The 24,069-nt window shown below is 39.2% G+C and overlaps 1 protein-coding gene across 1 annotated transcript; it reads left to right on the forward strand.

Annotated features, from left to right (window-relative positions):
* Window positions 1–3,765: 3,765 nt before the first annotated feature.
* Window positions 3,766–24,069, forward strand: pla2g15 (phospholipase A2, group XV). The gene is made up of 7 exons (XM_041795740.1): window positions 3,766–4,082; window positions 11,100–11,256; window positions 11,740–11,858; window positions 12,059–12,157; window positions 17,193–17,417; window positions 22,195–22,307; window positions 23,082–24,069. The coding sequence occupies exons 1-7, from the start codon at window positions 3,935–3,937 to the stop codon at window positions 23,481–23,483; spliced, it is 1,263 nt and encodes a 420-aa protein (XP_041651674.1). The 5' UTR covers window positions 3,766–3,934; the 3' UTR covers window positions 23,484–24,069.

Genomic DNA, 24,069 nt, shown 5'->3' on the forward strand with positions numbered 1-24,069 from the left:
CACGAAGAGAGCAATGAAGAAGACAATGAAGACAATAACTCTATTGCAAAACAGACCATTTAACAAATTTTGTAAAATGTAATGTGGTGTTTTACTTTGTATAGTTCATTTTATTTTGTGAAACTTCTGGTTTCCGGAGGCTGTGACTGGCTGCTAACTTTCTCTGCTCTTCCTGAGGCTTCCACCCTGCCCCCCCAGTGCTGTGGAGAGTTCACACCTGCAGCAAATCACTCATCAAAGATCACTCCTTAAGACCTGCTGCGGCTCTCTACAGCGCCTGAGTCTCGTCAACCTTACCTCACGGTAAACGTCAGCTCCAGGCTCCTTCTCTCACGAGAATCCTCCAGAGAAGTTCACCAGTGTTTCTTTGATGATTGTTTTGAGAAATCTCCAGTGCTTGTATTCTCTTGTGCTCACCTCTAACGTGCCTCTCCATTCTTTTCCAGTGCCTTTTGCCCAGATCACCGCAGCCAGCTCCAGCACTCTCTCACCCTCTCGGGCTCTTGGAATCCCCCCTCCCTTTCCCACTTACCTGCACAATAAAACTGTTAAAAACTGCTTCTCTGTCTCCGCATCCTGGGTCCTACCACTACATTCACATAACATGTAAAAACTATACAGTGATCGCAGCTTCCTAAAAGGTCATTCTAAAACACACTAAAATCATCATCAGTGCCACAGGGAAAGTGCATTTAAGGGCTGTGCAAGTTCAGTGCATTAATTGCACATGGGACAAAAGACAAATTGTATCTGTTTGTTCTAGCTCTTGGGAGCCGATATCTCCGCCCTGAGGGAAGAGGAATAAATTCCTCCAAAAGAGGTTGGTCAGAGCTGGGCGAGATTGACTGTGCTTTCTGCAAAACTTGTCTGTCAAAGATTTTTATAAGAGAAAGCTGCTGAGTGCCAATTATTTTGCTGGCTTCTGAGACAATCCTGGACAGACAATTGTTGTCTTGTACGGTAAGATTCCCATAAAATGAAATTAAACAAAACCTATAAATAGACTCAATAAAAGATCTGTATAATAAAACCCTCAAAGTCTTGTCAACATTGAAATAATTCAGTCTGTGCAGAAAATGCAGCCTCTGCAGACCCTTTTTACAAATTTTTGATGTATTTAGGCCATGGGTCAGATTTTTATCTATGACTGTCCCAAAGTACTTATAAAACTCAATCATCTCCACAACTGTGCCCTTGACAGTGGTTGGGAGCAGTAGCTGAGGGGTTTTTCTGAAATTTATGACCATGTGCTTTGTTTTTTGGGGGGCATTTAACTTGAGGAAATGACTGTCACACACAGTAGTGGGGACAGGACACACCCTTGAGATAAGACACCATTTGCCCTGACCGATGTGTTAAAAAGTCCATAAGCCATTTTGTTACGCCAACATCATGATTAAAATTGTGAATTAATTTATGAGATAAAATATGTAGCTAAATTGTATTAAAAGCTGAGGAGAAATCCACAAACTAGAGTCTGGCATGGGTTTTCGTACCCTCCAGATGCTTATAGACAAAGTTCAGCAGAGTAGTGGTAGCATCCTCCCCTCTTCTGCATGGACGAAATGCAAATTGCATCAGGTCAAGCAGGTCTTGCACTGTATTTCTCAGAAATTGCTTGACCAATCACTCAAAAGATTTCATAATTAGTGAAGTAAGAGCTTCTGGTCTAGAATCATTTAGCTCTTTAGGAGATTTGTTCTTAGCTACTGGAACTACAATGGATTCACTCCATACTAATGGGACCTTATGCAGAGAAAGAGAGGCATTGAAGATATCACTGAAAACACCACACAGCTGATCAGCACAGACTTTCAGGAGTTTGCTGGTGATCATGTTTGGCCCAGGGCTCTTCCTGACTGATAATTAAAGGTGTTGTGGCAGTTTGGTCTTTCCATGTGTCAAACTGATTTTTTTTATACATTTGAAAAATCAAATTCATCATCAAAACATGAATAAAAGTAGTGAAAGTGTTAGCAAGTTCAGAATTCCCACTGATACCATTTATATTAATAAGCACAATATGCTTTTTGTCCTGGCCTGTCAGGGCTTTCATGCCATCCCACACTTAATTTCAAATCTTGCTTCCTTATTTGCCTCTAATTTCTCTCTATCTCCATCCTGCAAGTAGGCCTCATGTTTTCTGTCAAGTGTATCTTTTACAGCTCTGTTTAACTAAGGTTTGTTGTTAGGAAACACCTTCCCATGTTTGGTAGGGATAATAGAGTCTTTTAGAAACTGTATATAAGAAGATGTCACCTCAGTCCTCTTGTAGTCATTGTTAAGTAAATAAATAGGTCTCCAGTTGTCGAAAAGAAGCACAGCTTTTTTAGATTTTGGAATCAACATGATAAAACCTTGTGTAAGACTAGGACGGAGAGCACTATTTCCTATGCACTCTGACAAAACCTCCTATAAAAAAGGACTAATTGTTTTGAAAAATGATTTAGAAAATTCTGTAGCTGTCGCTACTGGTTTATTATTTTTTAGGAGAGCAATGACGTCAGTGACTTCCTCCACAGCAAGAGGGGCGTCACAAGTCTTTATCTGCAGTGTTAACAGTTCTCAAGTCTTTAATCGAATTAAAAAATAAAGTAGAAACCTTTTCTTTGAATTTAGAACTTTATAAATTACTATAAAATGAGAGCAATAATTTCAAATTATTTTAGTATTATCATTTATGACACCACTAACACTTAGAACGTGCTGAGTGAACGGTGCGCATTTTGTAGTCCGTCAACATCAAAATGTAGTTTTTACAGAGTAAACCTACGTCACATCCATAACATCCGCCTACGTAAACTGCAGTCGGTGCCCTTATCACCGCGGTTCACCTTCCCTAGCCTTTTACTCCCGACCCTGTGACGTTTTTCAGCAGGGTTAAGAAAAAGTGGATGGGAAAGGACAGGACAGGAATTTTTGGACTTTTCGGATCCATCCTTCCATCTTTCTTCTTTTAATAAGGTTGATAGGCGGTTGGCAAACAACTAAATGGTGCAATTTCGCCACCTACTGATATGGAGTGTGGATAACAATCTCTAACGCTAACACTTAACATGTATGTAAATAAATAATTTAATCTAATTATCTCAAATTAAATTAATCGACTTAGTTTGCCTGAGATACTGAAATGACAGCATGTAACATTTATTTCTGAGTTCTTTAGTAGAATATCTGTTATGTCCAAACGTAAATTTTCTCCCCTGAGATCACAAATTCACCGTCTGCTTTCTGTCTCATATCTGACAATGTGGAATAGCGTGCAACTGTTTCATGTTGCCCACGGTATTCCCATCTTCAGTTTCATGCTTTGCAATTTTAATTAATAATGATTAATCCACAATGTCCAAATTGTTTAACTCCTCCTATTTGTTCTTGCTTTTCTCATTTCTCGAACCTTTCTTTGGACTCTATTAAACCACCTCCCTGTTATTTTTTCCTCCCATTGCTTTTGCCACCTATTCTTCAATCTTAATTTTATAATGATTTTCACTTCCATTCTTCTGCAATGTACTGCCACGTCAATTTGACTGTGTTTTGTGGCTTTCTTTGCTTCATTGGACTACTTTTTCATTGCCTCTGATGCCAGTGTGTGCAGGTACCCATAAAATATTACCGTAATACCCATCATTTGGATTCTGTCTAGTGTTTGCTTTATTTCAGTAGAAATGTCCGTTCTGCAATCTGAACGGCTGTGCTGGGTCTTCCCTTGAATCAGTTCGACTACATCTGAAGTTGATAACTTACGCCTTGATTGCTGAAGTTGCGCCACTGGGTGGGTTTCTCTGTATTCAGGATCTCGTGATCACTACCTTCCTGTTTGCATCGAGTACTGTATCTTAAAGGTAAAAGATCGCCGCTTTTAAAATTCTGTTACAGATCTATACACGCCGCGTAGGCGTTATGATCGCTTGGCTATGAGACTTAGAGAACCATGGTGGCTTGGCACCGGATCGTAACCTGTTTTTCGCTGCTCCAAATCGGTTTGTTATTGTCGCTGTTGGCTCACAGCAGCGAGAAACCGTCTGGGAAATGTTTTCCAAAGGAGTCCTGTCAGCCCTCGAGACCTCCTGTGGTTCTGAGTAAGTTCTCTTTTTCTTACAGAGCTATGTTCCTGTTTACTTTACTTTTGTTCAGTAACTAACCAAGCCCAACTTGTGAGTCCTCGTCTGCTAGCGATGGGTGATTCTAAGATAGGCCAAAGTCAGTTCAGAATTTATCCATTATCTTGTTGATTGTCGGCTTCTTAAAATAAAAGGTAGTATAACTACGGCAGGGTACTTAACGCAATTTCAAAAGCATTCTCTTTAAATCATAGGCACATATAAATCTCAATCGTCAAATAAATCTTAACCTTGTTGTGTTTTTAACTCGAGGTCACGTCATACACAATGTAACCGGTTGAGGAGGGTTTAAGGCAGCTGGATGTGTTTGTTAGGGAGGTAACCATCGTTGCAAAATTGTACTGGGTCATGTGACATGGCCTTTTTTGTTGTCCGTGTCAAACATGAACGAATAAAAGAATAAACTAAACCCAACGTGCCCTCTGTTTACAAAACTATTTCATCTATTTTTTAAGTTTTTTTGCTAAAAGTGAAAGCTCATGTCATGTGTAGTGTGACTATCCGAAGCATGTTTAAAAAAAAACTCAATCTTTAACATAACAAAAGACCTATAAACTTCTGGGCAAACGATACAACGACAACAGGTTCGCCAGTCCTTGAGTTTCAAAGTCCAAACTTTATATCTGTGTCTGCTGTGATCAAAAAACATTTGTCCAATCAAATGGAAACCTTGCGATGTGACACTGATTCTGATGTGTTGAGGGTGCATTTTTATAAAATATCGTGGAAGAGAGATTTGTGTTTAAAGCTTTTAAACAAACATTTAAAAACTCTAACTTGAGGATTAGCTCTCTTTTGTCACCAGAAGTGGAAAAAGTACACAGCTATTGCAGTTAAATTAATGCACAGTTACTCTGGTTAAAATTTACGTAAGCATAAGTAAAAGTATTGGTCTCTAAATCTACACAAGCAAAAGTAAAAAGTAAATTTTTTTCCTTAAGTACTAAGTACTGAGCAGCTTCTGAGGAGCTGTACAGTAATAAGTGAATAGATCTCCAGCCAGGTTGTTTTGATAAAGTCACACTTCTTTAAGTAAAGCACATAGCAAATTAACATTGTTAATTACACTCAAATGCAGTAACATATTTACACTATATTGGTGTATATTGGTATACTACACTTTTGAACGTGTTAAGTATTTTACAGTATGATAGAGCTACAGTAACTCTTGAAAATATGTGGCAAGGTGGGTCTCCTCTGGCTAGAACAAAGGGGAGAGTGAACCTCATGACATGGCAACACATACTACTTCATTACTCATTCTTAAGGAAAACCTGAAGTCACAGGCATAAACTCTAACTCAGTGGATAACTTCACTCATTGTGCAAATGTGTCTGACAACAAAAACAACAATCCACCAGACACATGAACAAAGGAATACCAACACTGTACATTAGGCAACATTCAGGCACAACTCAAAACCCTGCCCAAGGGGATGATGGGGAACTTTGCCCACACATCCCCCCAGATTTAAAATCTCAGTAGCCAAGCTTAGATCAGTTGACTCTTTACAGAGTTGAACTAACACTAGTGGATCAATGCTGTCAAATAACTCCAACACTGAAGACCATCTCACTCAGAATTGAGTTATACTACACTTACTTACTATACTATACTTACACTTATACTTACTTACACTTTAAGATTAAAAATCAACTCAGAAATGTTTAACCTTGAGATATCATTACTCCAGTTATTGCTGTGTACAACAGCTGTTTTAGGATGTGATGAGGAATCCTCTCTCTATGTGCCACTATGTACTCAACAGAGGTGTAAAGAGTACAAAAGTATTTTAACTCAAGTAAAAGTACAGCTATTTTGGTTAAAACTTACTTAACTAGAATTAAAAGTGCAGATTTCAAGCTGTACTTGAAAAAGTACAAGTACACTACTCAGTTACAGTACTTTGAGTAAATGTTAGTAGGGGTGAAGGAAAAAATGTATATTGCATAGTATCACAGTATTTTGCACTGCGATATATTGTATCGTATCTTCTGCCAAGTATCGATTTTATTCAAATTAATTGCTATTCTGAACTGAAGTCTATGATAATGGATAAATAGCCGCTGTTGCTTTCCTGTCCACTTGATAATGCTGTTGCGCCCTTTGTCAAATGAGGTCTGCAGACGTGACGGTCATACAGGAGTAGAAAGTTTAGTACAATCAGTATGGCAGCACTGGGGAAGGGGCATTAGAAATGCAAGCAGGGCAAGAAGAACATGAACGTGAAAAAGGGGGTTAACAAGGAGTGCTGCATGAAAATATAATACTGCGGTAATATGATAGAAATGAAGGCAAGGCTAATGCAAAATCAGCTAAACAGTTGAAAAAATAGTATCTATAGAAATATATCGCTATACATGGTATAGCAATACTCTGTGTATTGTAAAATGTTTAAAATTGCAATAATATTGAGTTGTGGCATAACTATTGTGATAATATCGTATCGTGAAGCCACTAGTGGTTCCCACCCTGAGTAATTAGTTACTTTCCACTGGTATCTGTCACTTTTTCACTACATTTTTAGAAATAGAATAGAAAATAGAAATTTCTATTTCTGTTTCTATTTCTTCTATTTCTGTTCTATTTCAATTTTACTACAAGATCACATGAGGCATTATGTTCATAAAACCACATACTGTGTGACAAAAAGCTCTTATGGTGTGACTGTTTTTCCTCGTCACATCATATGATCTTTTTGTCACACCGTGTGATACTGTGTATTGTGGGAAAAAGTCATTATTTAATCTATGAAAGCTATGTTTGTGTCTTACAGCTCAACACTAGGTTTCAAGTGTGTTTAGTCTTTTTTAAACTATTCATGCCATGAAAACAGCGTCTTCACACATGCATACTACTCCTGAAAATATCAAAATTATGATGCATGTGGAAAAAAAAGGATCCAAAATAAACAGAATTTAATCTGCTTTCACTTCTGTAGAGTCATATAAATATCCAGGGCTCTGAGCTGGCCCTGTCTTTGAGTAGATGTGGAAATGCAGCAGTTTTGTGTTTGGATTTGTCTTTATTAGCCTCTCATCTTGGATGCTCTCCCCAGGTGATAGCGTTCACCATATTTCATGTAGAGAGCTTATCTAACGCTGGCGTTCTAAAGCTTGAATACTGAATGCATGAAAGGTAGAGTCTGAAATGAGTCCAGGCCTGGTTGTTCTGTGATTTAAAAAAAAAAAAAAGAAAAACCTGCTTTAATCAAATTCTCTCCACACCAACTTTCTTAATGCTAAATTTACGATGGTAAAAGTTTGTGTACAAGGCTGGAAGGTAACTAATAAAGTTTACTTAAGTTACTGTAATTAAGTAGCTTTTTAGTGTACTTGTTCTTTTTTGAGTATTTTTAAAAATCAGTAATTTTACTTTGCCTTATGTATGTTTTTGGGAAAGTATTGTACATTAATACATTTTAAAAAGCAGACAGTACCAAGTAAAAAACAACCATTAAAAGCCAAAATGAGGAGGTCCAGGCTCTCCGGCAACAGGTTGTTCAGCTTTTTACAATACGTGATGGTTAGTAGCACATAGAGTGAGAGTGATTCCATATTTTTTGCTTTGTAAAAAACAACCTGGATGGAGATCTCGGTTCTCTTGTTGTTATTGCACATTAAGGACAAAACACATTTCACTGTAAAAGAACTCTAGGTAACCAAAAGTAGCTACTCAGTACTGAAAACTTTGTGTAAACTTTAACTTACTTTATTCTTTTACTTGAGTAGATTTATAAATCAATACTTGCACTTCTTTAAGTAGAAATGAAATTTGATCAAATGTAATCAAAGTAACTGTACTTGTACTTGGGTTTTATAGTCTGTACTTTTTCCGCCTCTGATTTTACAAAGATGTGAAGTTATCTGTTTCATCATACAGTGTGACCCAACATCACATAATGTGACACTAAATAGAGAAAAAAAATCTGTGAAAAAAAATACTGATAAATTTCTGCGTATAGCAGTGAACAACATATATTGGAATCACAGGCATTTTGACAGATATCTAACTGTGCTTCGCAAAAATAATTTAAAAGATATGGTAGCGTGAGGACCATGTCTGACTTAGTTTAATGAGGAAAAGTAAGTAGAAAAGTGAAATTCTGTATCAAAAAAGTAATGGTAAATAATTTTGACAAAATTTGTCAAAAGTAAATATACTGTGCATTCAGAAAGTATTCAAATGTCCCTCACTTTTTCAGTTTGGTTATGTTGCAGCCTCATGCCACAGTTGAAAAAATACAATGTAATTCTCATTAATCCCCACTCAGTGCTCCATCATGCAAATTTATTTAAAATAAGAAAAAAAACCCTGAAATATCACATTGGCATTGGAGTCCACCTGAGGTAAATTAAATTGATTGGGCATTATTTGGACAGGCACATTCCTCTCTATAGAAGGCCTCACAGCTGACAATGCATATCAAAGTAAAAACCAAGCCACGAGGTCAAAGGAATAACCTGCAGAGGTCAGAGACAGGAACGCTGCAAGGCACAAATCTGGGGAAGGCAACAAAAAATTTCTGCTGCACTGAAATTTCCAAAGAGCACAGTGACATCCATTATTCTCAAATGTAAGAGGTTTGGCACAATCAGGACTCGTCCTAGAGCTGGTCAACAGCCAAACTGAGCAATTGGCGTGAAGGGCCTTGGTAAGGTGACCGAAAACTTGATGGCCACTCTGACTGAGCTCCAGAGATTCTGTGCATGGATGGCACAAAGTTCCAGAAGGACTACCATCATTGCAACTCTCCACCGATCTGTTTTTTTTGTGGGGGAGAAGTGGCTAGATGGAAGCCTCCCTTCAGTGCAAAACACATGAAAGCCCACTTGGCTTTCATATTGAAGTTTTTGCAAACTCCAAGCAGACTTTCATGTGGTTTGCACTGAGGTAACCATACGTCATTACCACAACTATACAACTTAACTTACAGGAACGTGTTTTGATGAAGCTATTTTATATGAAATCCAATCCAGTCCAGTCCACTTTATTTATATAGCACATTTTATAAACTTCCAAAGTGCTGCACAAAACATCATTTTAAAAACTAAACAATTGTTCTACCAGTGCTCAAAATAAAACCAGTAAAACCAAGAGAATACACTAAAACAATAGATAGTAGCTAAAAACAATAAATATACATACAAAATATAAAAAAAAAAAGATAAAAACAATAGAAATAAATAAAATAATAAAAAGACACAGGGGACCACACAACTCATCCGGTGTTAAAAGCTAAAGAACAAAAATGGGTCTCAAGACGAGATTTAGAACACTCCACTGTGGGGACTGTTTGGACGTGGGGGGGCGGGGCATTTCAGAGTTTAGGGCTGACCACAGAAAACGCCCGGTCCCCCCTGGTTTTATGTCTAGTCTTAGGCACCACAAACTGGAGCTGGCCCTTGGACTTTAGAGCGTGTGCTGGTGTATAAATTTGGATGAGGTCTGAGATGTACTGTGAGGCCTGTCCATTTAAAGCTTTAAAAACAAACAATAAAATCTTAAAATCAATTCTAAAATTAACAAGAAGCCAGTGCAGAGATGCAAGAATTGCATATATGAATATGGATATGGTGTGTTTTGAGAATTTGGCTTAATGTCAGGTGTGCCTCGGCAAAAAAGGTTGAAAACCATTGTTCTACATTACTATTCCAGATGCTTAATATTTTGTTGGTGTTATATATTTGCATAATGATCAATCTAAATGGTATATGTGGCTAAAAAATAAACAGCAAAACTGTCTTAACTAAAATTAGAAAGATTTTTCAATTTGTGGACACAGAGAAAGCATTGAGAACTATTGAAGTATTGCATGGTAATGTGTTTCTGCTGCTTGATCCTTCTGTAAACAATAATAACAGTAAGAACAAAATAAGTGGAAAAAAAAGTCCAAAATCTCATTAGAATATTACAAACATCAGTCAATAAAAAGATTTCTGGAAAAATTAGGCTCATTTATGCTCTCAGTAGTTGGTTGGAACTCCTTTTGTGCAAATTACTGCATCGTTGTGAAGTAGCATGGAGCTAATCAGTCCATGGCAGTGTGGGGTTGTGATGCAGCCCAGGCTGCTTTGACAGCAGCCTTCAGCTAGACTGTGTTGTTCAATCTGGTGTCTCTCATCTTCCCTTGACAATACTCCAGAGATTCTCCTTGGGGCTCAGGTCAGTAATCAAGCACAGTAATACCATGGCCAGCACACCAGTTTCTGGTAGGTTTGGTTTCCCTGTGGGCAGGTGACAAGGCCTGCTGGAAAAGGAAATCAGTATATCCATAAAGCTTCTCAGCAGATGGATGCATGAAGGTCTCTTAGGTCGTTTTCACACCTGGCACATGGTTGATTCTTGACTTGATAAAGCACAGTGGACCAACACCAGCAGATGACATAGCATCCCAAACCATCACTGACTGTGAAATCTTCACACTGGATTCCAATCACCTTGGATTCTGTGCCTTTTTTGATCTTCCTCCAGACTCTGTGACCTTGGTTTCCAAATGCAATTTGAAATTTACTTTAATCTTAAAGCAGATCTTTCAACCACTGAGCAAAGGTCCAGTTTTCATTTTGAAAAGCTGAAGACATTGTGTTTCAGGAGTGGATTGACATCAGCTACACTTGTAGCTCATTTCCTGAACACATCTGTGTGTGGTGGGTCTTGATCAACTGACTTCAGCCTCAGTCAGCTCTTTGTGCTCCCCTAATTTCTTAAATCAGTTTTGTTTGACAGTCCTCTGAAGGATGAACTCATCCCTGTTGCTTGTGCACCTTTTCTTACCACATTTTTCCCTTCCAGTCAACTTTCCATTAGTAAGCCTTGATACTAGAATTCATGATGTTTCATTTTGTAAAGTAAATGATGCGAAAAATCAACATTTTCATGGTATTTTAAATTTTCTGAGATGCACCTTTATAAAAAGGCAGGGATAGTAATGTTGCTGATATTTAACTAATTTATTTGCGTTATTTGTTGCAGTACCAGGGGACTTGGGAAACCAGTTGGAGGCGAAGCTGGATAAACCAAGTGTGGTCCATTACATCTGCTACAAGAAGACCGACTCTTTTTTCACCCTGTGGCTCAACCTGGAGCTCCTTGTACCTGTGGCCATAGACTGTTGGATAGACAATATTAGGTATGGATTTGTTCATTGTTCTTAAGAAAGGAAATCACGTAAGAACTTTTTAAACTCTACTGAAAATATAAGACATTGCAAAATCTAAAATAGCTTATTCCTCCAAGTGCTATCATTGAGATAAGGGACTAATGGTTAGATTATATATATCCAACCACTGGTTTCTTATCAGTGGTTAGATATTGACCATCAATGGATAAAACTGTCCTTTGAACTATTTCCCAACTAAGTTTTGGAGAAAAACATTGGATAAGATAGCATTCCCTTAACTGACTTACAAAGAATGTGAGCCAGTGTTAAAGCCATGAATTGTTTCTTTTTATTGTATTAGGACTCACAATTTCTAGCTAGTTCCTTAAAAAAAGTCTTTTTCTGAAAAGCAATTGCACTGCATTGAAAATATGCGAATTTCTGGTTTTAATTGTTTCTGTTTGTTAATACAGTAAAGCAAAATGTATTTCGTTCAACTTTTTGTGTGCACAGGCTGATCTACAACAGGACAACACACACTACCTCATCCCCACCAGGTGTGAACATTCGTGTACCAGGGTTTGGAAAGACGTGTTCACTGGAGTACCTTGACCCCAGTAAACGCAGTGTTGGTGAGCTAGAACTCTTAAATTAAGTATTTCTAGATACCCGAGAAATCGTTCAAATAACTGAAGTTTTCTGAAAATGTACTCAGGCTGAAGCTGCTAAGTGGGTCTTTGCAAAAATAGATTTAAAATCTGCTAACAACAACAAATTTATGGGATTCTTTTTCTATTTTTGGTTTGTATATATTTTTTTTTCTTTCTTCTAGGTATGTATTTCTTTACTATTGTGCAGGCGCTGGTAGAGTGGGGCTATACCAGAGATGATGATGTCAGAGGAGCTCCCTATGATTGGAGGAGAGCACCAAGTAAGCAACACTGAACACACTCACGTACACAAAATGCATAAATACAGAATCCAGGTGCATATACACTCATCAGCCACTTTATGAGGTACACCTATTCAATTGCTTGATAACACAAATAGCTAATCAGCCAATCACATGGCAGCAACTCAAAGCATTTGGGCATGTAGATGTGGCCAAGAGGACTGGCTGAAGTTCAAACCGAGCATCAGAATGGGGAAGAAAGGGGATTTAAGTTACTTTGACCATTGCATGGTTGTTGGTGCTGGACAGGTTGGTCTGAATTGTTCAGAAACTGCTGATCTACTGGGGTTTTATGCACAATCATCTCTAGGAATGGTCCAATAAGGGGAAAATATCCAGTGAGCAGCAGTTGTGTCACAGAAATGCCTTGTTGATGCCAGAGGTCAGAGGAGAATAGGCAGACTGGTTTGAGATGATAGAAAGGCAACAGTGACTCAAATAAACACTTGTTACAACCAAGGGATACCTTGAAGCAGATGGGCTACAGCAGCAGAAGACCACACCAGATGTCATTCTTGTCAGCTAAGAACAGGAAAATGAGGCCACAATTCACACAGGCTCACCAAAATTGAACAATACAATACAATACAAGAACTTTATTTATTCCCGAAGGGAAATTCAATCGTCTGGGAGTCTCATCTGTTTACTTTAGAATTATACAGTCTAATTGCTGATGGTATGGAAGATTTTCTAAATCTTTCTGTCCTGCAGCGCAGGGATAGGAGCCGTCCACCACCATTGTTTCTTTGCTCATTGAGAGAGATATGAAGTGGATGATCCATGTTTCTCAGAATGGCCTCCACCTTGCTCAGTGCGCGTCTCTCCACCTCATTCTCCAATGAGTTCAATTTGATTCCGACCACAGAGCCAGCTTTTTTAACCAGTTTGTTCAGACATCTTGCATCCTTGTGTTTTACACTGCCTCCCCAGCAGACTGCAGCATAAAACAGAACACTTGCCACAACAGACTGATAAAACATTGCAGCATCTTACTGCAGATGTCTATTGATCGGAGTCTTCTGAGGCAAAAGAGGTGGCTCCGCCCCTTTTTGTAGATGAAGTCTATGTATGTACAATAGAAGAATGGAAAAATGTTGCCTGGTCTGACGAGTCTTGATTTCACTGCTACATTCAGATGGTAGGGTCCTGCCTTGAAACAGCTTTTCAGGCTGCTGCTGGTGGTGTAATGGTATGGGGGATATTTTTTTGGCCCACATCGGGCCCCTTAAGTACCAGCAGAGCATTGTTTAGGTGCCACAACCTATCTGAGTATTGTTGCTGACCATGTCCATCTCTTTGTGTTTGTGACCATAGTGTACTCTTCTCCTGATGAGTTCACTGTACTCTAATGGCCTCCACAGTCACCAGATCTCAGTCCAAAGAGCACTTTTGGGATGTGGTGGGATGTGAGATCTGCAGCATGGATGTGCAGCAACTGCATGATGCTATTATGTCAACATGGACAATAATCTCTGAGGAATTTTTCCAACAATTTGTTGAAACTATGCCACAAAGAATTAAGGCAGTTCTGAAGGCAAAAGGGGTCTGACTCAGTACTGGCAAGGTGTAGCTAATAAAGTGGCTGGTGAGTGTATACAGTCAGGATAATCTGGAACCTGTTAAGGTCTTGCATTAACACATGGATTAAAGTTCTCCATCGCCACAATGGATTTCACAGCAGCGCAGCTGCAGCTGCAGCATCACCTCAGCTCTACAAACATGCTGCCCAAAAAGAGGCCGATACAGACTGCATGACTTTTAAGACTGAAGGAGAATATTTTTTGTCTAATTTAATATTGATTGTTTTTTTTGAAGATGAAGAATTTAACCACCGTTCGCAGCTGCACAGACTTTCATAGGGTCCAGACATCTATATTTACACTCAAAAGAAATATTTCTGTCAATTACATGTTTGTTTGTTTGTACACTTATTTAGAGAAATAGATTATTTTATCGTTTTGTGGTCTTTTTTTCTGATATGAGCTTTGACAGTGTTGGGCACGACACACAGATGAGGGTGTGTGTTAATGTGTGTGCATTGGTGAGAGAGTGTGTGTCTCTGCTCTGCCTGTCAGACAACAAACAGGGATTGTTTAACTGTGGCAAAAACCTTGCTTTTTGGAGCTAACAGTGGACTCTATGGCACTCAAACAGAGTTTGCTTTGCTAAGTGTACTCCTACACTAAACAATGGCCTGTTACGCTGCACATGTCAAGCTTCTGATTGATGATACGCACAGTAAACAGCTGATGGATGGGTGACTGACACGGTGAGACGAGAAGGAGACATGACGACTGAATCAAAGTTACAAAGTCACAAATAGTGGCGTGTCTGTGCGCATACATGAACTCACGGAGAATGTATAAGTTTCAAGCAAAAGCATTTAATAATTGCACACTGTTATGATGAACTCATCATGCAGATCATGTGTGCCCCGAGAGGGAGGGACGGGGAATGGAGCAGTGACTGACTGGGTCAAGGATCAGCTCTGTTTCTTCATTAGTTATCAAATCAACAATTTAAATGTGTCCAGGGCATCTTTGCAGTCTTTTGTAACCTCCACTTTGTTATTGTTTTCTGTCAGGAGAGCGGCTGCTCCAAATGTCTGGGCAATATTGGTCTTGTGAGATATTTTCACCTCAACGAGACATCTCGTGACGTTTTGATCTTGCAAGGTCTCGTGGCACAAGATCTCGTCACACCCCTAATATATATATATATATATACAGTGCTTAACAAATTTATTATACCACCACCCAAAGTAAGGTTTATGCCACATCTGCCCTTAGTTAACAGCATTGGTAATTACCAAAATCATTGTTTATGTTTCTGCAACGGTTAATACACCAATATGTAGAAGCTCTTTAACCCAAATTATATTTTTAATGCTAAAATATCATTACTATTGTTCCATCCATCCATCCATTTTCTATACCCCTTATTCCGTTCTGGGTCGGGGGGGTTGCTGGAGCCTATCCCAGCTGTCATTGGGCGAGAGGCGGGGTACACCCTGGAGCTGCAGCACTGAAGGCTCTGTCTCCATAGGTTCGGAGTTTGGTTTTGGGCATGGAAAGTAGGCCGGTGTCTGAAGATTGAAGGTTGTGGGATGGTGTGCATGGATGGAGGAGATCAGAAAGGTACTGGGGAGCCAGAGTAAGGAGAGATTTGTATGTGAAGAGGAGGACTTTGTAGTTGATACGGGACTTGATAGGGAGCCAGAGGAGGTGGATGAGGGTCAGAGTGATGTGTTGCCAGGGTCTAGTGCGGGTGAGAACTCTAGCTGCAGAGTTTTGGATGTACTGAAACCTGTCCAGGGTTTTGCTGGGAACTCCAGACAGGACTCCATTACAGTAGTCCAGGCGGGAGGTTATGAAAGCATGAATGAGTGTTTCAGCCACAGAATGAGGGAGTGATGGTTGGAGTCTGGAGATGTTCTTGAGATGATAGAAGGCAGATTTGGTGACAGACTTTATGTGGGACTGGAAGGAGAGGGTGGAGTCCAGGATGATGCCCAGGTTTCGGACCTCAGAGGACGGACAGTTGGAGGTCCCGTCCACATCGAGCATGAGATCTCCAACCTTCTGCAGCAGCGCTTTGGGGACCACCCAAAGCGCTATTGAGTTTGAGTTGGTTAGATGTCATCCAGGCTTTGATGTCATGGAGGCAGTTTACCAGGGAGTGGGGAGGGAGCTGAGTGGATGGTTTGGTGCTGAGATAGAGTTGGGTGTCATCTGCATAAGAGTGGAAGCTGAGACCGTGTCCAAGGGGAAGCATGTAGATGGTGAAAAGGAGAGGTCCAAGAACAGAGCCTTGAGGCACGCCCTGGTTAACTGGGGCGGGGGATGAGTGAGAGGTGCTGATGGTAACAAACTGTTTTCCTTGTGAGAGATATGAGTGAAATCTAGTAGCATTTAGCTGAAAAAACTTGGTAAAATAAAGCGAAACATTTCTAAGACGGTCTATCTAAATAAGTGTTTAGTCATCTAAATTCAAAAATAGCTATTTTGAGAAAAACAACTCAGAACAAACCTTTAATTCATACATAGGGAGGGTCCCCTCCATGGATGCCACCATCTTGGATTTTTACATGTTTCCATGGTAACATAGAGGAAAAAAGAAAAAAAGGACAAATGAAGTTATTGGATTGTATTGTGTTATATTCACATTACAGATACACATTAAATTCACATGGTTGCCACAGTTTCCAGCAGAGAAATGCAATCCAGAACCCACTTCTAGATGTTGATATTCAGCTTTACACACTGTACCTTTAAGCCTTGCAAAAACTTCTTTATTGACTGGATTGAAAACATTGAAATTAAATTAAAGCAAACTAACAGAAAAGCTGTTCAAAATCACCCTCTTCCTTAGAATGCTATTGGTCTTGAGAATCTTAATAGTGTAGGTGAAAGCCTTTTTACAACTCGAATGATTTATTAGAGAACAGTATACTGTGTACATGCCCTTGGGCTAAGGGCATGTACACAGTATACTCCACTTTACATGAAAACCTTTGGGAAGTGACTGATAAGCAGAAAAAAAGGCTCTTACATGGTGGGTTGATGGTTGGGTAATATGATTTGGTGTCGAAAAAAATTCAGCCAAAAGATTTTGTCCTGTATTGCTGTGGATTTTTTGTTTAGTTCAGTATTTAAGAGATCTTGGTGACCTTTTGTGAAGAATGATAAGTGGTTAGCTGTACTAAGGAGGAAGAAAACTTATATCAATTTGTGTGTGCTCTACAATGTGGCTCTTCTTGGAGTTTGGGCTTTTATTCATAAACAGCTAGACAAGACAATTTTGTCAGAATAGGGTGAAACCTATTAAGCCAGACATTAACCCATATTTTCAAACTAGTCTACACATATTTCAGCTTTTATATCTAAATTCATTGTAAAATCAGATATAATGTGAAACGGAAAGGTTCTAGCCTGTTCATGGCAATGCAGAGAACAGTGCCAGTTATGCCAGTGTGTTCTCTCATCTATTCAGATTTTCTTTTCTTCACTTTCAGATGAGAATAAAGAGTTCTTCCTGGCATTGCAGAGGATGATTGAAGAGATGGCAGAGAAAGCTGGTGGGCCTGTGGTGCTGATTGCGCACAGCATGGGCAACATGTACACATTGTACTTTCTTAACCAGCAGCCACAGGCCTGGAAAGACAGATACATCAAAGCTTTTATCTCTCTGGGACCACCATGGGCAGGGGTGGCAAAGACCCTGCGTGTGCTTACCTCTGGTAAGTAATGGAACTGGTATTACATAAACATTTTAAGTGCACTTATTTAGAGGGTAAAACTTGGCCTTCTGTATTGTTTTAAACAAGAACTGCTGTCTCAATCATTCAGTCAAATCTAATATTTTACAAGAAATTGTGTTTCCTGTCCCAGAAGTAAGAAAGTTCTTTTACCAAATAAACATCCACTCTCTAAAGTACTTAATAATGGGCAATGAAACCTAAGTCCAAAAACCAGTGATTATTTCTGATTAGCTATGAGCAATGATCCTTGAGACCAGTGGTTCTCAACTGGCCTAGCCTCAGGACTCAACAATATCTGTGATTTCAAGAAATTTTCTGTAAATAACAAGACTAGGTAAAAACCTAGTATATGGCTGACCGCAACTATCTGGGATGCCTGTTGAACTGCCTGACTGAAATCTGTGTTCTTGCAGAGTGACTTTGTCATGATTGTTAGTAGTTTATCATCTTTAGCCAAAGGTATACATGGATTAAAGTTCTCCGTCGCCACGACAGATTTCCATCATTTGGAAAATGAGAGGGGGAAAAAACTACATGTTACTTATTGACGTCTCTGTGAAGTTAATGTACTGTTGAAGAAGACAGGGTTGGGGTTATAGTACACCTTGGGTCTCAAACTCATGGGCCAATTGCAGCCCACAGGAAGATATTTTTTGGCCCCACCACTTGACATCAAAGTGTAGTGTTAGTGCAGCCTGCGCCTTTTATGCACGCACACTACAGCCTCAGTCTCAAAAATCCACCAGTTTCTGCTGCCAGTCAACAACACTGCAGCTTTAAAGCCAACAAAAGGCTCAGTTCATATTATATCCATAGTATAAATAAGCATTAAGAGATAAGAACAATTCAAAACAGGTGCCTTAATCCGCAAATGCATTTAATGAACACACTGCAGCCGAACAAACACGCTAATGTCTTGATGTCTTCATAATAAACATTCTTCCGCTTGTTACGGTTGAGGGCGAAGGCATCAGTGATTTCTGCTTGGTCCAGGGCTCGGGTTCTGTCTGAGTTAAGTGTCAGCAGTAGGCTACCAGGGTGCTGGTCTGAGAGTCTCCGCTGCTGTTCCTCAACTCATTCTTTAAACGACGCAGACATCACAGCTCACTGATGTGACAGGAAGGGTCAGAGAAATGGATAGGAGTTTAAATAAATCTATAAAGGCATCCAGAGGTTTTTGCCTAGTAAAACCAAACTTCTCCTGAGTGGGATTAAAACAGCTGCGCTTGGGATGACAAATGTTTTCCCTGTGTAATTGTGATGCAGACATCGTATCTCGCTTTTGAGAGCGACTCAGTTCGATCTCTCGTCTGATTTAATCCCTGAGTATTACAATCTATAATGTCAAAGTAATATCAACTAATTTTATTTACATATGTTTTTATTTTATGTCAACAAGAAGTGGCATTATGGTCTTGATCACTTAAGTTTAAACAGGACATTGTTTATAAATCCTGTGGCGTATTGAACTCCAGGTCTCATCAAACAGTAAAAATTCCTCTCATAATGACAAAAACAAAACATTGTAACTGAACATTTAATGCTAATATGGACACAGGCATGAGACATGAGGCATGAGAGGACAACTGTAGGGCTCATACATGTGTTTAAAGTCAAGTTTTCACTCAGCAGGTGAGGGTTTGCAGCTTTATAAACAGGGCAGCAGTGCTCAAATCTTCGCAAGAAAGAGCAAGGGGCTCTCTGTCTTTCTCTCCCTCCCTCCTTCCTTTCTCTCTCTCTTTATCCTCTCTGGACTCTGTGTAGGCAGGCCCGGGCCAGGTTAAATAGGGCTCAGATCAGGTTTTGTGAATAGGTTGCTGTTTTAAAGCCATAAACAGTCATGTTGAATAATATTCCAGTCTTGTAAATTCATCATCAGTGGATTCTAAAAACGTTAAAATCTGTAAAACTTGTCATATGTTACAAGGACAGCATATTTCTGCCTGACCTGTTTAGATTACTTGCAAATAAATTCTCCTTCTAAGGTAGCTAATTAACCATTTAGTGTAAAAACATGCAGCACTCATTAAATGGTACCTACATCTAATATTGGATCATTTCTCTTTATAAACATTACAGCAGTCTATATATCAGTTGTTAGTTGTACTGATATTGCTAAAAAAATTGTGCAGCCCACAGGATGTCTTGCTGGAGCAAATCCGGCCCCTACCCTAAATGAATTTGAGACCCCTGTGCTACAGCCTCCTCCTCCACTGGTGGAGTCAGAGCCCCAGAACCTGTAGCTCATTCAGAAAGACCCCAGAAACGGGTGTCACTTGAGGCATTTGGTTTCACTGCCAAAAAGCAGAAGAAATCAATAGCAGGATAGCCATTTACACAACTGCACTTAATTGTTCTTAATTGTTGGTGCTGCTGTGAGTTTTGTTTTTCCGTAAAGTGATATGGCTGTTCAAAGTAAAATAAATAACTTGCACTGAAAAGTTATGGAGATGGTTGAATATTTGTATGACTACATTATATCTGAGTTAAGCCTTGCAAAAATTGTTTTATTGAATAGACTGAAAACATTGAAATTACATTAAAGCAAACTAACAGAAAAGCTGTTCAAAATCACCCTCTTCCATTAAAATGCTATTGTTCCTGAGAATCTTAATAGTGTAGGTGAAAGTCTTTTTACAACTCGAATCCTTTATTAGAGAACAGCATACTGTGTACATGCCCTTGGGCTAAGGGCATGTACACTGTATACTCCTTTTTACATGAAAACCTCTGGGAAGTGACTGATTGTCAGAAAAAAAGGCTCTTACACATGTGGCGTGGTTGGTTGATGGTCAGGTAATATGATTTGGTGTCGAAAAAAATTCAGCCAAAAGATTTTCTTTTTTTTTTTTGCTTTAATCCCTTGGTATAGTAAGTGGTTACTGAAATGTAAAAAGCTACATGTTGCCCTCTCTCTCTGTCTTCTTGTGTGTGTGCTCCCTATCCTGCTTTCTTCTACTGCATCTGATTGGTTAAACACAGACACACATCGACTCAGCTGCAGGTAGAGAACAGAGGGGAAAATATGCTCTCTGTATTCTTTGCTATTACTTAATGGAAGACAACACTAAAGAAAAAGAGCAAAAACCTCTCCTCTGCACAAGACAAGCCATCGGTGTGGATTTGTGCCCTAATTTCAACAAGAACAGCGCCTAAGTCGGAGTAAACAGCAGGGGTCCTACTGTGACATCCAAGCTAACAGCTAATTCCGGAGTAAAATGGGACAAGCTCACCACCATGATCAGAAAGCAATGCCGATACGGACTGGGAGTGGAGAGAGAACATTTTTTTTGTTACACAGAAAGCTTTTAGTGTTGCTGTCTTCTCTTGTTTTAATAAAGAAATTTCCAGTTTTGACAAAGTGCTGCTGTGATTAATTCAGAGCTAATTGCTCCTCGAACAGCCGTTGTCCACAAGCATTGACACAAAAAGTTCCCTTTTCCCCCTCAACTATCACATAGTCATGCCGAAGCAGGTCAGCAGAGGAGTGAAAACATCTTTCTCAACATGAAAAGCTTATAGGGTTGTTTTTTTAATTAGTCATACATAAATTTGGCCCAGTTCTGGTTAAAATGAGGCTAAAGCTATATCTGAGTATTTAGAGCAGTAGAGGCAGCCATCAAAGGACTTCCAGCAAAAGTAAACCCCGCCTATAGAGCAACTCCGTATGTATGAGCCATACATAAATGATGTTAACTAGAGTCTGGTTAACAGTGGAGGCAGCCATCACTGCCAGCATTCAGTACAAGCAAACGCAACTCTGTATTGTATGGTTCATACAAAAGGATCACTCACTCAGTTACCGACAGACAGGCATACTCACTCAGACACAGATATTGCCATGTGTAGGGCTGACCTCAGCGGTCAGCTAAAATTATTGCAATTAAGATCTTGGACAGAACAGAATTTATGACAAGAACAAGAGATATGACAAAACTGACAAAATTAACATGGTAAAAGCCGCTTTTTCATTGCAAGAAAAGGAGACAAATGAGTTGAAATATTGGTATGACATCTAAATGTACCAATTATTACAATAAAACAGCATAAAATCAACGGTATGGTTGCATGCTCTTCATAGGCTTTTGATGCCATTTTTTTCCAGACAGAGATACACTATGTTGCCAAAAGTATTCACTCACTCTGGAAGATTGGTCAAAAATTCCCGTAAACACACTCCTAAACCTTGTGGAAAGCCTTCCCAGAAGAGTTGAAGCTGTAATAGCTGCAAAGGGTGGACAGACATCATATTAAACCCTATGGATTAAGAATGGGATGTCACTTAAGGTCATATGCAAGTCAAGGCAGGTGAGCGAATACTTTTGGCAATATAGTGTATGAACCCACTGAAAACTGCTCCTCGACCCATTTTTGGGTCCTGACCAACCACTTGAGAACCACTGCCTTAGATCACCCTACTATTTAAATCTGCTTCAAGGATATTTTCAAGCTTTTGGTCATTGCCATTAACCTCTAAAGGTTTATGAAAACATATAGTTTTAATGCTGCCATGCTCTCACATCTTCTTTGGGCTAAAGGTCCTTCAAATGACAATAAAGAATCGTTTGCAGTCATATAAAAGGGGAGCTTAATCTTTTTTTAAGTGATACCACAAAAAGTTTTTGCCATAACCAGCTGTGTTATGAAACTGTCCTAATTCCCCTTTTTAATGGTGAGTCAAAGTTTCCAACTAATGCTGGGAATTCTCTTCTCGGTTTCATTTCTGTATCTTTGGTTTCTCTTTTTGTGTCTACAGGTGATAATAACCGCATACCAGTGATCAGCCCCTTAAAGATTCGCTCCCAGCAAAGATCTGCTGTGTCCACCTCCTGGCTGCTCCCTTATATCCATTCTTGGCCTAAAGATAAGGTGTGTTCATCAATGGGTGCTCGTGTTTATTTTCAAAGACTGGCATTGATTTTCTTGTGGGACTCCCATGTTTTTTGGGGTCAGTTCTCTTGGTGCTTCTCCTGTCATTTGTTCACCTCACCTGGACTTTTAGAGTATCAAGTGTCTTCCATTAGGAATGTTCACATCAACATTAAGCTTAAAACTATATTTATATTGATATTCTTGTAAATGTTTTGTAAGAAGAAGCACCTTCAGCCACTTTTTGTTTTTTCAGCTAGCCTCATTCCAGCTCCAGATGGAAGTATTTCTTCAAAAGATATGAACCAATTGTATGTTTACCTTCTAACATCTAAAACACAGAGTTACTGACTAACCAGTAAGCATACGTGGAGCCAAAAGCCTGTCATTCCTACAATGAGTTGATGGATTTAAAATCAAGCAAACACAAGAGCTAGCTTGGACTTAGTCAAGTAGGCAAAATATTTCATCTAAACACTACTGGTGTTCTGTATCTCAAGGATAAGTTGATAATAGGCATTGTTTATGTGATATTAGCAAAATCATCTTAGCAAGATCGCAATTACTGTCAAAAAGGCTTTCTTTAACACCTGCTTTTAAAAGGTTGGATTGTAGCCAACTTGCTTGCATCCTTTAATGTCTATGTGTTGAATAGACATTAAAGGATGGAGAATATGAGATATAATAAAGCTAGTGTGAATATAACTTGACACTACTGAGTGTGTTGTAGAGATTGTCATCAATCACTTGAAACCTTGTTCCTTTCCTATCCAGGTCCTGGTCCAAACACCCACCACCAACTATACTGTGCTTGACTACAAGCAGTTCTTCTCAGACATTGATTTTGAAGATGGCTGGCTGATGCGGCAGGACACAGAGACATTAGTGGCTGATCTCACGGCACCTGGGGTTGTTGTCCACTGCTTGTATGGCAGTGGCATTCCCACATCGGAAGCCTTCCAGTACTCTGACAAGTTTCCAGATGTGGAGCCAACAGTGGTGTTTGGGGATGGTGATGGCACAGTAAACCTGCTAAGTGCTGTCCAGTGCAAGCGCTGGATAGGAAAGCAGAAGCAGTCTGTTACATTAAAAGAGCTTCCAGGGAATGAGCATGTGAACATGTTATTGAACTTCACAACAGTTGCATACATCAGGAGTGTGCTGTTTTCTCCATGATATTGTAGAAACTGAGGATCAGATTGATAGTAAGATGGCTTTACTCAAAGCTAAGCTAAGCTCAACATACTTGCACACAGAGATATGATGGACAGGGACTGTTTCCTTGATCTGTTTCTCTGAACCTTTACTGCCAAAATACTTTGTTGTGCATGCTGCATCTCTTAAGAAAAACTATTTGATATTTTATAGTACCTTTGCAGAATTGGGGTTTTAAATAATTTTAGAGCTGCACAAACATGCAACTTCTATAATTTTATAATTTACTGTCAATTAAGCATATACATACTAGTTTATACATTAACGTCAGGATTAAAGCACCAAAGGAAGACCTTCTATTGTTATACCTTCAGTCAGTAGTGTCTGTCAAATTCAAAGCCAGTAGTATGATGTGTTTTAAGTGTCTTAGACATAAATCAAAGTCATATCTTTTTATTAGTTTTGCAGAATAGATTGCTGAATTCTTTTTTCTGTTATTGCACTAGGCACAGGCTGTAATATCATCTTTGTTGGAGTATCATATTATGTTTTAGTGCTGTTTTTATTTTCAAATTACTAAAACATGTTAATAAAAACTTCTATCATA

Source organism: Cheilinus undulatus, linkage group 9, assembly GCF_018320785.1.
Source record: "Cheilinus undulatus linkage group 9, ASM1832078v1, whole genome shotgun sequence".
NCBI classification, from domain to species: domain Eukaryota; kingdom Metazoa; phylum Chordata; class Actinopteri; order Labriformes; family Labridae; genus Cheilinus; species Cheilinus undulatus.